At 31.3% G+C, this 15,793-nt stretch overlaps 1 protein-coding gene across 1 annotated transcript; it reads left to right on the top strand.

Annotated features, from left to right (window-relative positions):
* The first annotated feature begins 13,873 nt into the window (after nucleotides 1-13,873).
* Nucleotides 13,874-15,769, top strand: LOC132602918 (receptor-like protein EIX2). The gene has a single exon (XM_060315730.1). It carries the CDS (start codon nucleotides 13,877-13,879, stop codon nucleotides 15,767-15,769), a length of 1,893 nt encoding a protein of 630 aa, XP_060171713.1. The 5' UTR covers nucleotides 13,874-13,876.
* Nucleotides 15,770-15,793: the final 24 nt, after the last annotated feature.

Raw genomic sequence — 15,793 nt, 5'->3', positions numbered from 1 at the left:
ATTTTCGCTCAATATTTTGTGTATGAAAACTGTATGAAATATGTATATCTCGCTCAAGGCTTAAAATTTCACTCAATCTGTGTATGAAAACTATATGAAATATGTATATCTCGCTCAAAGCTTAGAATTCTCACATTTTTTGTGTATGAAAACATTATAAAAAAAGGTATGAAATATGTATACAATTGTATAAAATTTTGTATAAAGTTCATGTTAGGTTTTTGGATTTTTTTTTGTTGAAGGAATTCATATCAACTTTCATCTTGTCAAAGCACAGTTAAATTCAGGTACCATACATAATTCACTTAGGTTCCATAAGAGCAGTAGTATCTTGAACGTAGATAAAGACTCCTCTAATAATCGCCTCATTCATATTACTGTGGTCTGGCAACAGGCTCCAGTGCTTCAATTGCCATTTGTTGCCACACTGTTACCCCGAATTACTACCATGCCAATCTCATTTTTCTCATTGCCATTAACCTTAACGGTGTTGTCAATAATCAAATTCATGAACTGATCGAACCCACGAAGAGTCCCCACAACTTAGCTGAACATAATCATCTGTTATAATTCTTAGGTCTGAAGCAAAGGTTGAGTAGAATGGGGAGAAGGGGAAGGAAGGGTGGGCGGCTGGGAAAAAGGAAAGGGAAGGGTGGATTTTTATTTTTTCCAGATCTGGTATGATTTGTGAAAGGGAAGGGTGGGCCTTTAATTTTTTCAGATCTGGTATGATTTGTAATTAAGTTGTTATATTTTGTAAATAAGGAAAAATATCCTTATGTTTTGTAATATAGTGTCTTAAGTGGTATTATTAGGTTATTTTCCCTAATATAATATTTATAGGTGAAGTTGAAAAGTCTCTTGGCTTCTTCTTGTTTGACGGAATCATCTTCTTTGTTAGCGGATTTGGGTTATTTGGACGTGGGTTCTGTTTATGGTCTTGCTTCTTCAAGCTTTCTCTTTGGGCTTCTAAGAAATTAACTTGTACCATATATATTATGTGATGACCATTAGTAATTGATATATTATAGAAAATAAAAGTAATTAATATATGGAAAATAAAGTACTAATGTTTCAAACTTACCTTTAATTATTTAGCATATGATACATCGACTTATAACTAATTTAATAAGTACGAAAATAACGTAATGACAATCAATTATTAGAAAAAGGTGTAAGATAATAAAAATATAATTTTATGTTAATAATCCTAAAAATGGTGACTATTATAATAAAGGGATAATAATGATAATAGTTATATATAAAAAAATAAAAATAAAAACAGCTAAAACAAGGTAATTATTAATTTAGAAGCTTGAGAAAGTAAATTGGAAGAAAGAAGGGACAAAATTGGGTGTCAACACTCATCTTTATTTATAATACCAATTGCTCTCTGTGATTGTAAAACCTAGCTATTTGATTAGGGTAAGCTAACATGTCTTTGCTTTCGTGTCTTGATCGCAGAAGAAGATTCACGAGAGTATTAACAATAATTTGGTATGAAGAGCATTACACCATCAAATACAAGATTGTTCTCAAATTCTTAGAAACTGGAAAAGGTATAGTTCCTCTATCCCAATTTATGTGATATTTTTGGCTTCTTAAGAGTTACATTTATGTAAACTTTAATTTGACCAGTATTTTAATTTGAAACTGACATGAAAAGATAGCTATATTTCAATTTTATAATATTGAGTTGATTTAATCCAACATAGCTTCACAAAATTAGTCAAATTAACTCTCGATAAGCCAAATTAGTTACATAATTTGGGACGGAAGGAGTATATTTTTTCCCTTGTAACTCAAGGTGTTAAATTGTCCAATGGTTGCTTTTCTTCTTTTTAGAAATTGGTTTTAACTCTAACTAGATGAATATTTATTTTATTTGGTGACATGTGATTTGGGTTGGATTGTTTTTTTTTTCCGGATGGATTTATAGGTTGGTGTATGTGTATTTGTTGTTTCAGGCTCCACCAAATCAACAAATTATAAATGTTATACAAGATTCGAAAAGGGATAAAAAAAATAACGATGAAACAAAAGCTACCACGACTCTTAAATCTCCCATATCATTTCTATACCTACCAATCTCTTCCCCTTGCACCACTACATATGAGTTTGCTTCTAAAATTTGAAATCATTATTAAAAAAAAATTGACAGTTTATAACTGTAAAATATTTACAGATATTGAGGTATCCATTCTTATAAACTTTTTGTGATTTTTTTTAGGTCGATGCGCTCAGAGAGAGGATCACTGCTAACAAGCACGTGCATTTATAATTTTTTTTTATGGACAATGTATTCAATGTCTTTGTATATTTAAAGAATAATTATATATAAAAAACATGGATGGCGTTAAAAATATTCCTTACTGTTTTATTGATCAGCATGTAAATATCATTAGTTTTCTTAAATTGTTTTACTTCGTACTTTTCGGTTTGTAATCTTTTTGAAATTTGATTTTTTTTTTGTTTGTATTAAGTCAATGTTCTTAGAGAGGTTTAAGGCCAACAAAAATATTATGTTTTTATTGCCCTTTTTTTGTCTTTTTTTCTTCATATTTTTCTCTTACTTTTCAGTAAATCTACAATCGTTATACTTATTAGCATGTTTCACTTTTTGTGCATTTATCTGTAAAATTTTATTTCCTTGGAAGAATAAATATTTTAACCGAAATGTTGAGATTATCTATATGTTTATTTATTTACGTCAAACTTTTTGTATCTTTATTTTCTTTCAATAAATCTGTGATTTTTATATGCGTAAAATAATTCTTTCCCTACTGTGCGAAGTGCGGACATGTACACTAGTGCTAAATAAAAGAAGAAAAATTCTTAAACAATCTGCCTATAAGAATCTCACACTATTTTTTTTTAGTAACAATTGTGAATATTTATCATTAATAATCCAAAAAAAAAAAAAACTAATGGGCACCTAGCTAGTTCCAAAAACCACCTTTTTAGGAAATCTACGCCCCAAGCCGACTAAATTACTACTATATAGAAGTAGTAATTTACTATTAAACCCATGCTTCGTCGTCAGTCTATATTAAGATAAAAAAAAAATAAAATAAGGGTGGGCAACAATCTTCTTTAATGGTAGAAAATTGTAAAAAAAAAAAAAAAAAAATAAGGTGGGGCCCAATCTTCTCTAATGGTGGAAAATTTGTGAAAAAAAAATTAAGGTGGGGCCCAATCTTCTATAATAGTAGAAATGAAAAAAAAACAAATTTAAGGTGAGGCCCACTCTTCCATAATAGTAGAGATTAAAAAAATTAAGGTGGGGTCCGCGTGGAAAATTAGGAGACAATTGCAAAAAAAAAATTAAGATGGGGTCCACGTGAAGAAGTAGGAGACAATTGCTAGGAAAAAAAAAATTTAAGGTGGGGCCCACTCTTCTATAATAGTAGAGATTAAAAAAAATTAATGTGGGATCCGCGTGAAGAATTAGGAGACAATTGCAATAAAAAAAAATTAAGGTGGGATCCACGTGAAGAAGTACGATACAATTGCAACAGAAAAAAAATAGGATATTTAAATAAGGGAAAACTACATGGCTTGACAAACTTCTAGTGGTAATGACATTTATTAGCTATAGTTTCACTTAATTACTTTCTATAGCAAACATTTGTATATTAATATCATTTACTAAACTAATAAAGTAAAATACATAACTTCTTCTCCTCATCCCCTCTCTCTCTCTCTAACATCTACAACACTCTCCACACTCTCTCTAACATCTTCTCCTCCTCTACACTTGCCGGAGCTCCGACGAAAACCACCATCGCCGTCGTTCTCCCTCCCTCCTCTCTCCGTTGTCTTTCCCCGGCGAAATTTCATATTGTTTGATAAGTGTAACATTGACACACCAGAACTCCAATCCATAATGCCACACCTGAACTCCAATTCATTTGTCGCAGAAATCTTTTACTAAGCATTAACATTGACAAGAACACCGAAAAAGATTTCGTTCGTGGTGGATCTCGTCGGAGCTCCGGTGCGTTTCGTCGGAGAAGACCACCTGGAAAAACAGTAACAAAATTAAAAAAAAAATGATCAGAATTTTTCAGATCTGATCGGAATTTTTAAGATCTGATTGGATGTTTTTTTTTCCAGATTTGTGTGTATACATACACTGCATATAATATTTTTTGGATTTTTTTTCCAGATCTGTGTATACATACATTGTATACAATCTTTTTTCGCGTTTTTTCGGAGAATATCTTGTTGTATATAAATGAATATAGTGATTTGAAGTGTATACAGATGAATATAGTCAATTTTATTTCTTGTATTCACTATTTGTGTGTATTCATTAATTTTTTGATGTACTTATGTTGTATACAGTGTTAATATTTTGGCGTATCTATGTTGTATACGCCTGTATTTTTTGTATACATACCTGAAAATATGTTTTTTTTTTTTTAATTTTTGGTGTATATATGTTTTTATGTATTCATTTTTACTCGTTGTATTTATGAATACAACAAGCCAATTTATAAATACAGATAGTCATTTTCATGAATACAGCCAAAAAACAGATTTTTTTTTTTGTATTCATGAATACAACAAAAATAAAAAATGAATACAGTGAAAAAAACGTATACAACTGCTGGTAGCTAGGTTGTTGCTACAAAATGTAACTATTGAAACATCTGCTATGTGGCTTGATTAAAGCCCAAATGTTTGTCATTTATGTAGTTTGCCCTTTAAATAATGATAATAAGTTCAGAAAATGGTAAAGGTACGCTTAGAGAAAATGTAAAGAAAAGAAGTTCGGGAAAAAATAAATAATTATTTAAATTGAACACAAAAACTGCTAAAGAAGTCATAAAACCAAAAGATTTAAAACTTATACCATATGTCTAACACCAATAATGAGGAATAACATCAAGAAGGCGAAATATAAACGGTCTTCTATAATAGTAAATTAAAAAATAAAAAAAATAAAGGTGGGGCCCAGTCTTCTATAATAGTAGAAAAATTTAAAAAAAAAAATTTAAGTTGGGGGCCACTTTTCTATAATAGTATAAATAAAAAAACAAATTTAAGGTGGGGCCCACTCTTCCATAATAGTTGAGAGAAAAAAATTAAGGTGCGATTCACGTGAAGAATTAGGAAATAATTGCAAAAAAAAATAAAAAAAAATTAAGGTGGGATCCAAGTGAAGAAGAAAAAAAAAAGGACATTTAAATAATGATAATAAGTTCAGAAAATGGTAAAGGTACGCTTACAGAAAATTTACAAAAGAGAAATTTAGGAAAAAAGAAATAACGGTTTAAATTGAACACAAAAACCGCTAAAGAAGTCATAAAACCAAAAGATTTAAAACTTATACCTTTGGGTATAAGTTTTAGACACATACGTCTCACACAAATAATGAGGAATAACATCGAGAAGACGAAATATAAACGGTCAAGAAACGTATACACATATTTTCTTAAAATGATGAAGTTGGTCTATACTTAAAAATTTAAGATTACAACAGATGCTGACACATGAAAGCGCTTTTCAGTGTTGTTGATTAGAAAGAGATGATGGCATGAAACTCGGTAGGAGAAAGTGTATTTCAAATCTTTCAATTGGATAACCAAATCAGGAAAGTCAGTATTCGTAGCAAACGCTAATATAATAATGTTTTGGATACAGAGCACAAACTATAATGTTATATTAATCGTATTATATATATATATATATATATATATATATATATGTATAGCATGGTGGGAGGACGAACACAGCTCCTCCGACTTGTACCATAAGCTTTACAAATTGTAGACACAATGAATGCTTGTACCATAAGCTGTATAACTTGTAAACTTTATCCAACAATTTTTATATCCGACGTGGACATATGTCATAGTACTTAATATTTATTCACTTCTCATATATAGACGTATGCACTTCAATTACACATTTATTTCCTCCGTGCACTTTTACTTGTTCACTTTTGACTTTTCGCGTTCTTGCTGAATATTTATTCTCTTCTCATGTGTAGACATATGCAGTTCAATTTTAATCCTCCTACACAAATTTATTTCCTACGTGCACTTTTACTTATTCACTTTTGACTTTTCACGTTCTTTAAGAATTAATAAATCTCACGTGGATATATGCCATAGTACTGAATATTTATTCTCTTCTCATGTCTACATGTGTACACTTCAATTTTAATTCTCCAACACATATTTATTTCCTCCGTGCACTTTTACTTGTTCACTTTTGACTTTTCACGTTCTTGCTGAATATTTATTTTCTTCCTATGTATACATGTATGCACTTCAATTTTAATTATCCGACATATATTTATTTTCTCCGTGCACTTTTACTTGTTCACTTTTGACTTTTCACGTTATTTAAGAATTAATAAATGAAGTACGTACTCCCTCCGTCCCATATTTCTTGGCCACATTACTTGATTTTTCACGTTCTTTAAGAATTAATAAATGAAGTACTCTCTTCGTCCCATATTACTTGACCACATTACTATACTTGACTTTTCACGTTCTTTAAGAATTAATAAAAATGAAGTACTCTCTTCGTCCATATACTTGGCCACATTACTAAAAATATATGTCTATTTTTCTATTCTATGTTTTTCTTCTTTTCTATTTCTAATATATATATAAGTGTGAAGAGAGGACTAACACAGCAATAGACATTTGTACCACAAGCTATATAAATTCTACATTTTTAATCAACTACTTTTTCATCCCAGGTGGTCATATGTCATAATACTGAATATTTATCTCTTCTCATGTATACATGTATGCACTTCGAATTTAATTCTCCAATACATTTCTTCCTCTGTGCACTTATTCTTGTTGACTTTTGACTTTTCAAGTTCTTTAAGAATTAATAAATGAAGTACTCCCTCCACCCCATATTACTTGGCCACATTACTAAACTATTTTTTTTATCCCACGTGGACGTATGTCATAGTACTGAATATTTATTCTCTGCTCATGTATACAAATATGCACTTCAATTTTAATTCTCCTTACACCTATTTATTTCCTCCGTGCACTTTTACGCGTTCATAAATAAAGTACTCAACATTACTAAAAATATATGTCCAAATTACTTTGTTCATTTACAGAACTAAGATAAAATTAATTAAATCTTTCACATCTTATCCTCTCTGTCCCATATTACTTGGCCACATTGCTAAAAATATATGTCCAAATTACTTGTTCATTTACAAAACCAAGATAAAATTATAAGATAAAATTAATTAAATCTTTCTTATCTTACCCTTAATAATAAATGTTCTTGAAAATAGTCAATTTTGATTAGAACGTATTTATTGGAGAGAGACAGGGTTAAGATAGTAAAATACATCTTTTATTTCTGATTTTTTAAGGGGCGTACAAAAGGGAAAGTGACAAGTAATATGAGACAGAAAGAGTATATATTTTACCATAATATTCATATTTATTGGTGTAAGTCTCAATAGCCTTCGAAAATAATTTGAAAATGAGTAATTAATGTGAAGGGTAAAATTAATAATAAGAGCACACAAATATTCACTCATTAATTCCATGAAAATTAATGGCCATCCCCTTCTGCATGATTCTCTCCACTCTTCTTGTGTTGCCTAGCTTGATGGTCCCCATGATAAATAAAAGAATACAAGAAAAAGGATGAGATGTATACAAATATGTACGCCTATAATATATGCGTAGTCGTTATCTTTATACACAATCAACATAATTGAAGTTTCGTACTAATTAATAATTACCATATTGGTTTCTTTCTCTTGATATGTTAACGTGGATAAGTAAAAGTAAACCGAGGGAGCGACTTTTATCCCCGTTTTCCTTCTTTGTCTATACTTTAAATGTGAAGAGAGGACGAACAATAGCAACGCAAATTTGTACCAAAAGTTATTTTAATTCTCCTAGACATAACTTGTTCACTTTTAACTTTTCACGTTCTTTGAGAATTAATAAATGAAATATATATTTTATCATAATATCCATATTTATTGGTATATAGTCTCAATAGCCTCAGAAAATGATTTGAAAATGAGTAGGGTAAAATAAGAAGAAGAATTTTTTTCTTTTCTTGATATGTTAACATTGACAAGTAAAAGTGAAGGAAGGGAGTGACTTTTATCCCCGTTTTCCTTCTTTGTCAATACTTTACTTATTTACTCTCATTTGCGATCTCTGATTATTGTTTCTTTACATTTATAAAATGTATTACTTTATATTTTCATTTCAGAATTAAAATTTGTTGATTTACGATATAACATATATTTTTCTAATTTTGATTTCTTTGTAACAATTTGTTTTATCTATAATTGTTAACATAAAAAATTATAATATATTTTTTAATTAATTTAATAAAAATATTTTATTAGTTTTGCTTTTAAAAAATCCAATTTATACAGTAATGGTTCTTATATTTGGATCTGAACAGTTACTTAATTGAAATGGATATTAACCTGTCGGTATACATATAAGATATTAAAGAATTTAAAAGAAAAAATTTAGAATCAAAATATTAATTTTCCCTCATATTCTTACTAATTTTCTTTTTCACATCGATTAACAACTTTCATTGTCATGATAATGAGAAAAAAGTCCAACTCTTTCCAACTCAAAGACTTAATTCCATCAACTCCATTTTTTAATTATAATTAAAGTGATGGTACATAAAATACATTTTATATATGTTGCTATATATAATATCAATTAGAATGTTTTTAAAAGTTATTTTCAAAATACAAACCTTAAAGACTGACTAATTAAAGTGAATAGACATGTTCGGCCCGTGCATCGTACGGGCATGTATTGCTAGTGTGTGTATATATATATACCACTATCGAAACACAACTACATACACATACATACATTATAATCCTGGTGTTCTACTGTTTTTGCTCTACATTTTCATATCTCTTTTACTGCATACTTGGCATTTTTGTTTACTTATTGTTTTTATTTTTGACATGTTTTTCATTTGTTGAATACTTTGCACATATGCATTTTTTGAAAAGGGATATTGGGAGGGTGGGGGGTGGGGAACTAATTTTTTTTAAAATTGTTTTTGCTGGTTTATGGATATTGAATACATTCTATACTTTTTGGGCCGATGAAGAAATTTCCGTCGATTTTCGAGGCCTTCCCTACACATAAGACGGATTTTTATTTTAAATCGCAATATATATATTTACCCATTATTAACATTTTTACTATGTCTTATGTAGGTATCCAAAGTTACTTCCCGAAGATGACGCTCGAAAGAAGTTCAAACAACTTCTCGGATTCTCTGTTTATTTTTATTTTTGCGTTCTTAAAATCGTAGAAAGCATAAAATAAGTGAAAACGTTACTCTCGGGTTAAAAGGAGGAGATTATATATTTACTTGCTCACTTATTATTTGTAGCTGCTAATATTTTTATAGTTAACATGTTTAGCTGGACTTTTAATTTAATTGCTTGGCACACTTTAGTAAATAATTAGGATAGTTTACCTCAATATTTACCTTTTAGAATGTGATCTCATAATTAGTTAATTAATTAGGCGTATGTACATAGCTAATTAAAATTAGTTGGCTCACGTTAAATCCAATAAATTTGGGCTTAGAAGAGTGTCATGTGCAATCTTTATAGCTTTTCATATAATAAAGTTAATTGATTTGTAGAAACTTTTTGATTGATTTTTATCTCACATGTATTTTTTAATCTTCTGTTTATTCAAAAGCAAATCAGTTAATGTAGAACAAATACGTTCATGCTATATTCTCTTAAAGATAGAGTTGTAAGTCACTCTAATCATGTTTTTTATTGACTTGTAAATAATTCTTTTTCATACTAGATTTACTCTTTAGTCAAAATTTGTTAGCGATTTATTCATTAGAAGTGTTGTTCCATCCTCTGAAGCTTCTTTGTATATTATATTTAAATAATAAATTTACTCTTTTTTTATTCTTTAAACGTTAATTTTCAATATACATTCATTAAATATTTGTTCATCAAAAAACCTTTTTTACATATTTTATTTATTGATCTTATAATACATATTTTCATACGCATGCAGATGTTTATTCTCTTTTACCACATCAACATTCATGTTCATCATTTTTTACTCAATTCTTTAATATTTCTATAAATAATAACCAATCATTTTGTATATCCCTCGTCTAGTTAAATCAGGTCCAGCCGAGAACCACATTTTGTGGATTCTGAAGGATGTGTGACACCTTCCCTTCGGAATAATTTGAACCCTTTCCTAGAATCTCACTTATTTTCGCAGCCCATTTTTAAGCTGCATAAATTAATAATTTATAGGTATCCTAGTATACCTCAAATGCTAGGTGGCGACTCTGTACTCTAATCAACCTTTTAGAGCCCATTAATTGTACTTTGTTTAGCCTTTATAAAAATAGGGTGCAACAACTTCTTCTTTGCTTTCGTTTTGACAGATAATTTTACCATGCTAGATTCCTTCTCCAAACTTCATTCACCACCCTCAATCAATCCAACACTTTGATCAAATATTTCCACTTAACAACACTTTAAAAAACTTATTCCCTATCCTCTGAGAAAATCATTTCCTGTTAGTGCTTCGTGGATTAACATCCTTCATCAAAATGCATGGCCAGCAGCTCAGCACATGAACTAAATCGCTTTTCGAATTTGAAGTATCTATGATGTCCATGTAAGGTTTTGTCAAGATATAAGAATGCATGCCCTAAAGATCCTAAGCAAAACTAGGGAATATTTTATTTCTTTCTCTTACAATATTGCTGTGTGAACAATATGCTTAGGCATCGATATAAGCATGTATCGTTGACATAGTTTGGTCTCTTTGTTTGCTGCGCTAAATTAGAAGACGAGGGGTTTTTAGATTTATACATTTCGTTTTTTATTAAGAGTTAGATGCTCTTTTCTAATTTGTAATTTATTTTTATCTGCTGCACATGATGAAAATGCTTGACTCTCATGCAAGACTCACCCATACCCGAGCATGTATTCATGAAAGCGTCTTGGGCTACATTCGACTCACAAAAAAAAGAAAAAAAAAAGAAAAGGAAATCGCCTTTGTCGCCTATGGCGACTTTTCTTTTCGTAGCATTCATTCTATCTCGGTTTGAACCTATGTTTAAACATGCATGAGAGTGATAATTAGGTCTTCACTTAATCACTTAGAATGACTGCTCTATTTTTTTAGTAAAGAAGTTTCATCATGTAGTTATGTGTCAATTAAGGACTTTAAGGAATATAATAGATCCAACCTTTTAAACAAAACAATATTCGTTGGAGGCCCAAGGAACATCTGTTTTCTCTTATAATATCAAAGTAAGTGCACAATTTGGATTTATTTGCTTAAAATGCAACTCTAGAATCACAAATTGGTAGATTCTTTTTAATTATAAGAAGAAGAAAAAATGAGATGCTACGAGTTTAGGCCTTGGCCATTTTCTACCTTAGTCTAATTTTCTTTCATTTGCCAATTAGAATACTTCTGTAATTGATAATTGTGTATGTGTAATGTGTTTACGTGTTCTCCTCATAGATACATTCTCTTTGTATGCTTTTATAATTCAATTATATCTTTCTTATTTTTGATGTGTCGCAGTTTGTAAATAAAAATGTTAAAATTTGAGAAATTTTCATTCACTCTTTCCTCTTGATCATCTTTATCACATCTTTATGTCCTTATTATGCTTTGATGTAAAGATCTATGAAGTAGTATTTTAGTTTTATTTACTTCTCTATAATCGAGTAAATAAGCATGATGATGAATTAGGAGTTGTCACGATTTACAGTCTAATAGTAATATCATAAGTTCAAACTTCTTGAATAGAACATCTTCATTTTTTACTTCATACTAATCATGTGAAAGAAGAAAATTTCTTGAAATGTTATTGTAGTTAGAAAAAGAAAAAGAATTTGAAAGTGTTTGGTTAGACAATATTTTACTCCATATTAAATATTTAGAATGTTCTTGTGGAAAATAATGAGTAGCAAGAAGAAACAATCTTCCCTTATTACGGGCATACATGACTGAATTTGTCTTTCTCCTTTTTCGATTTCTTTGCTTCTTTGCTTTGGTACATGGATCACTCTTCCACTTACCCCCCCTCCCTTTTTTTTGACGAGTTGCTTTTCTTAATTTAAAAAGTCTTAAATGAAATCAGTCATTTTCATTTGATTTCAGCAATATTAGAATTGATTTTTAATGCATACAAATAGAAAATATTATCTCTTCTATCTCAACTAATTAAAAAAAATATTTTAAATATCATTTGTGTCTTTTATTACCGCGCGTAGCGTGGATAACTTTACTAGTTATATGATAATCTTGGGTGGAGTGAAAAGTGGCATCAGAGTGGAATCGCCGTGTGAAGCTTAATCATGACATTGTATGGAATCGTCGCGTGAAGCTCAGTTCAGGTGGAATCATCATCCGAGGTGTGCGAGGTACGTAATGACAAGTGATGATAAAAGCCATTGCTAAGAACTACCTTCCTATGAAGCAATATTTTTAGTTACTCTCTTCTTTCAATTTATATGTCACTCTTGAAAGATCTGAAAGACGTCATGTTTCTTTCTTTACGACTATTAAAGTTTGACTTTCATATTACTGTTAAATATAGAGTAATGGTACAAACTTAACATACCATATGTGGAATTAAGTAATATACCAATTGGTAATCATGGTAAATTTATGAATATTCATAAGCAAAGTATCAAAAGTCCATGTTTTAATTAGCTGCAGGTCAAATATGCTTAGTCAGATATCACAAGGGTTAAGATTTGAATTTATCAATAATCAAGGGACCAAAAATGCTATTAACCCCTGAAAAATAAATATTGCATCCTGATTTTCTGCACATCACTAGACTTCTTCAAAGCATCTTGTGTTTTTTTCCTTCCAACTTTCCAAGTCTTCCACGATATGCAAGTTGAGATAATTTTCCACATTACTAGACTTATCTTCAAAATAAACCATACGTGTTGTTCCAGCAAGCTAATTGCTCCACCACAGACCTTGGCATGGCCCATTTAATGCCTTTCATGATTTAAGAACAGATTACATAGCTGAACAGTGGCTCCACATTCCCCCACCCAAAAAAAAAGGTGATTATACAGGATAGTAATTTAATGTATAGGATACCTTAGTCTAAAATTTAATTAATCAACTTAAATCGGAATGTAAATGCATATCACACAAATATGAAGGGACACCTCACACTTTTCCCTCGGATAATAGAACCTCCTAACCCATTCTCCGGATTTTGTAAACTGATTTAGAGTTAATTTTTCCTTTTCCCAAAATGTTCTAAACACAAATCAAACTCTTTCTAGAAAAGAAAAAAATAAGTTAGCTAAGTATCCTAACATACTTATTAAGACGATCCCTTTATTTGTATTGGGTGGCGACTCCAAAATATTTTCAAAAAACTCTTTTTGAGTTTACCGAAATTTTGATCTATGTTTACATTTTGGGAGAAGGAAAAAATTGACTCTGAAACGGTCGAAAACAAGAGAATGAGTTAGGAGGTTCGATTATTATCAAAGGGAAAGGTACTAAGTAGCCTAAAACAACATTGAGTTAACTAAGTAGCCTAAGATATGATGCATAACAAACACTTCAGTGAAATTTTAGATGCAACAGTAGGTATGGGAAATACTTAGCCAGTCAATTGATTCTTTAGTGTTATTGACTTGGACACCAGTCCATCAGTCCACCATCAGAAGACTTATTGACTTTTACACCACAAAGACTAAGACTCTTTCCTAGGTACATGCACTCATGGACTTCCAAATTATTATGGTCAATTGACAGTCTTAATTTTTCCAACTTTTATGCCTATAAATGACAAGAGATTTTCCTTCCTTGTTCATTCACAGCAAGCAAATATGGAGAGCAACTCATTTCAACATATCTTTCTCATATTGTTATTTCAACTTTTGTATTTCACTTGCATAAATTATCACTTTGTTTCCTCTGCTGGCACCTCTAGTGTAAGCACTTGCATTGAAACAGAGAAGAATGCACTACTAAAACTTAAAGAGCATCTCACAGATCCTTCAAGCAGGCTATCTTCTTGGGTTGATCAAGAAGATTGTTGTCAATGGCTTGGTGTAAGCTGTGACAATAAGACCAGAAACGTCGTAAAGATTGATCTCAGGAACAAATTTTCAAGTAACCATGAATTGGGAGGTGAGATTAATCCATCTTTACTTGAGTTACAACACTTGAGATACTTAGACTTGAGCATGAACAATTTTGGAGGAATCCAAGTGCCTGAATTCATTGGTCAAATCAAAGAATTGAGGTATCTCAATCTTTCAGGGGCTTCTTTTTCTGGTTCATTATCTCCATTTCTTGGGAACCTCTCAAATTTGCGAGTTCTTGATTTGAGTTTCTACTCGGATCAGCCAGCTGAGAAAAACCTTGAGTGGATGAAAGGACTTTCTTCTTTGGAACATTTAAATTTGGGAGGTTCAGATCTTAGCAAAGCTACTAATTCTTGGCTTCTAACAATCAATAATCATCTTCCTTCTCTCTTGGAGTTGCACTTGCCTCAATGTCAACTTTTAAACCTTCCATCTTCTCTTCCATCCCTAAATCTTACTTCCCTTTTGGTACTTGATATTTCCAACAATGCTTTCAACTCAAGTATTTTCCCTCGATGGATATTCAAACTTAGTAACCTTGTCCATCTTGACCTAAGCTCCAACAATATTCTTAGTGAACTGCCTGATGAGTTTGCAAAGCTCACTTCCCTAGAATATCTTGATCTATCTTCCAACTATGGTGCCAATGGGACACTCAAAAGAAGCTTGGGGAAGCTATGCAATTTGAAGACTTTGATCCTCTCCGACAACAACATCACTGGAGACATTACTGATTTCATCGATGCCTTATCAGAATGCCAAATCAACAGCTTGGAGACATTGGACTTGAGTCACAATGCATTAACTGGGAATCTTCCTGCTACATTAGGCTACTTGAGGAAGCTAAAAGATGTTCAACTGAGGTACAACTCACTGACAGGCACAATACCTGAAACTATAGGGCACTTATCATCCTTGGAGACGCTCTATCTCACATCAAACAAAATGACTGGGAACCTCACCCCAAATATCGGGCAGCTCACGTCGCTGGTCTCATTGGATATCTCTGAGAATATGTGGGAAGGTATTGTCACAGAAGACCATTTACTGAATCTTTCTAACTTGCAAGAATTTTTAATTGGCGTGAAACTTGGTAGGAATATTACCTTGGCATTTAACATCAACCCAAGTTGGACTCCTCCATTCAAGCTGACATTCTTGACTATCCAGTCATGCCAATTAGGCCCCAAATTCCCACATTGGGTGAAGGATCAGAATGAGCTCACTAGCATAACAATCAATACCGCAGGGATTTCCGATGCTGTACCAGATTGGTTTGTAGAGTTGGATTTGAAGCTTGATAATCTTGACATGGCTTACAATAGCTTGACAGGGCAAGTTCCCAACAAATTTCAGTTCAACATTCAAGCCAATGTGGATTTAAGCACCAATCGTTTCGAGGGACCTCTCCCATTATGGTCTTCTAATGTTACAACATTGTATCTGAGGGATAACTTGTTTTCAGGACCTATTCCTCTCAATATATGTGGAGTACTTCGTGATTTAACAGACTTGGACATCTCCAAGAACAAGCTAAATGGCACCATTCCCTTGTGCATGGGTGATATGACTCTGTTGGTTACTTTAGTCCTCGATAATAACCAACTTATCGGACAGTTTCCTGATTTCTAGGGTAAGCTACCATATCTTTATTTG

This window comes from Lycium barbarum, chromosome 7 (assembly GCF_019175385.1).
Source record: "Lycium barbarum isolate Lr01 chromosome 7, ASM1917538v2, whole genome shotgun sequence".
Taxonomy (NCBI): domain Eukaryota; kingdom Viridiplantae; phylum Streptophyta; class Magnoliopsida; order Solanales; family Solanaceae; genus Lycium; species Lycium barbarum.
The sequence above is the reverse complement of the archived record's forward strand: the minus strand, read 5'-3'. Positions and strand labels throughout refer to the sequence as shown.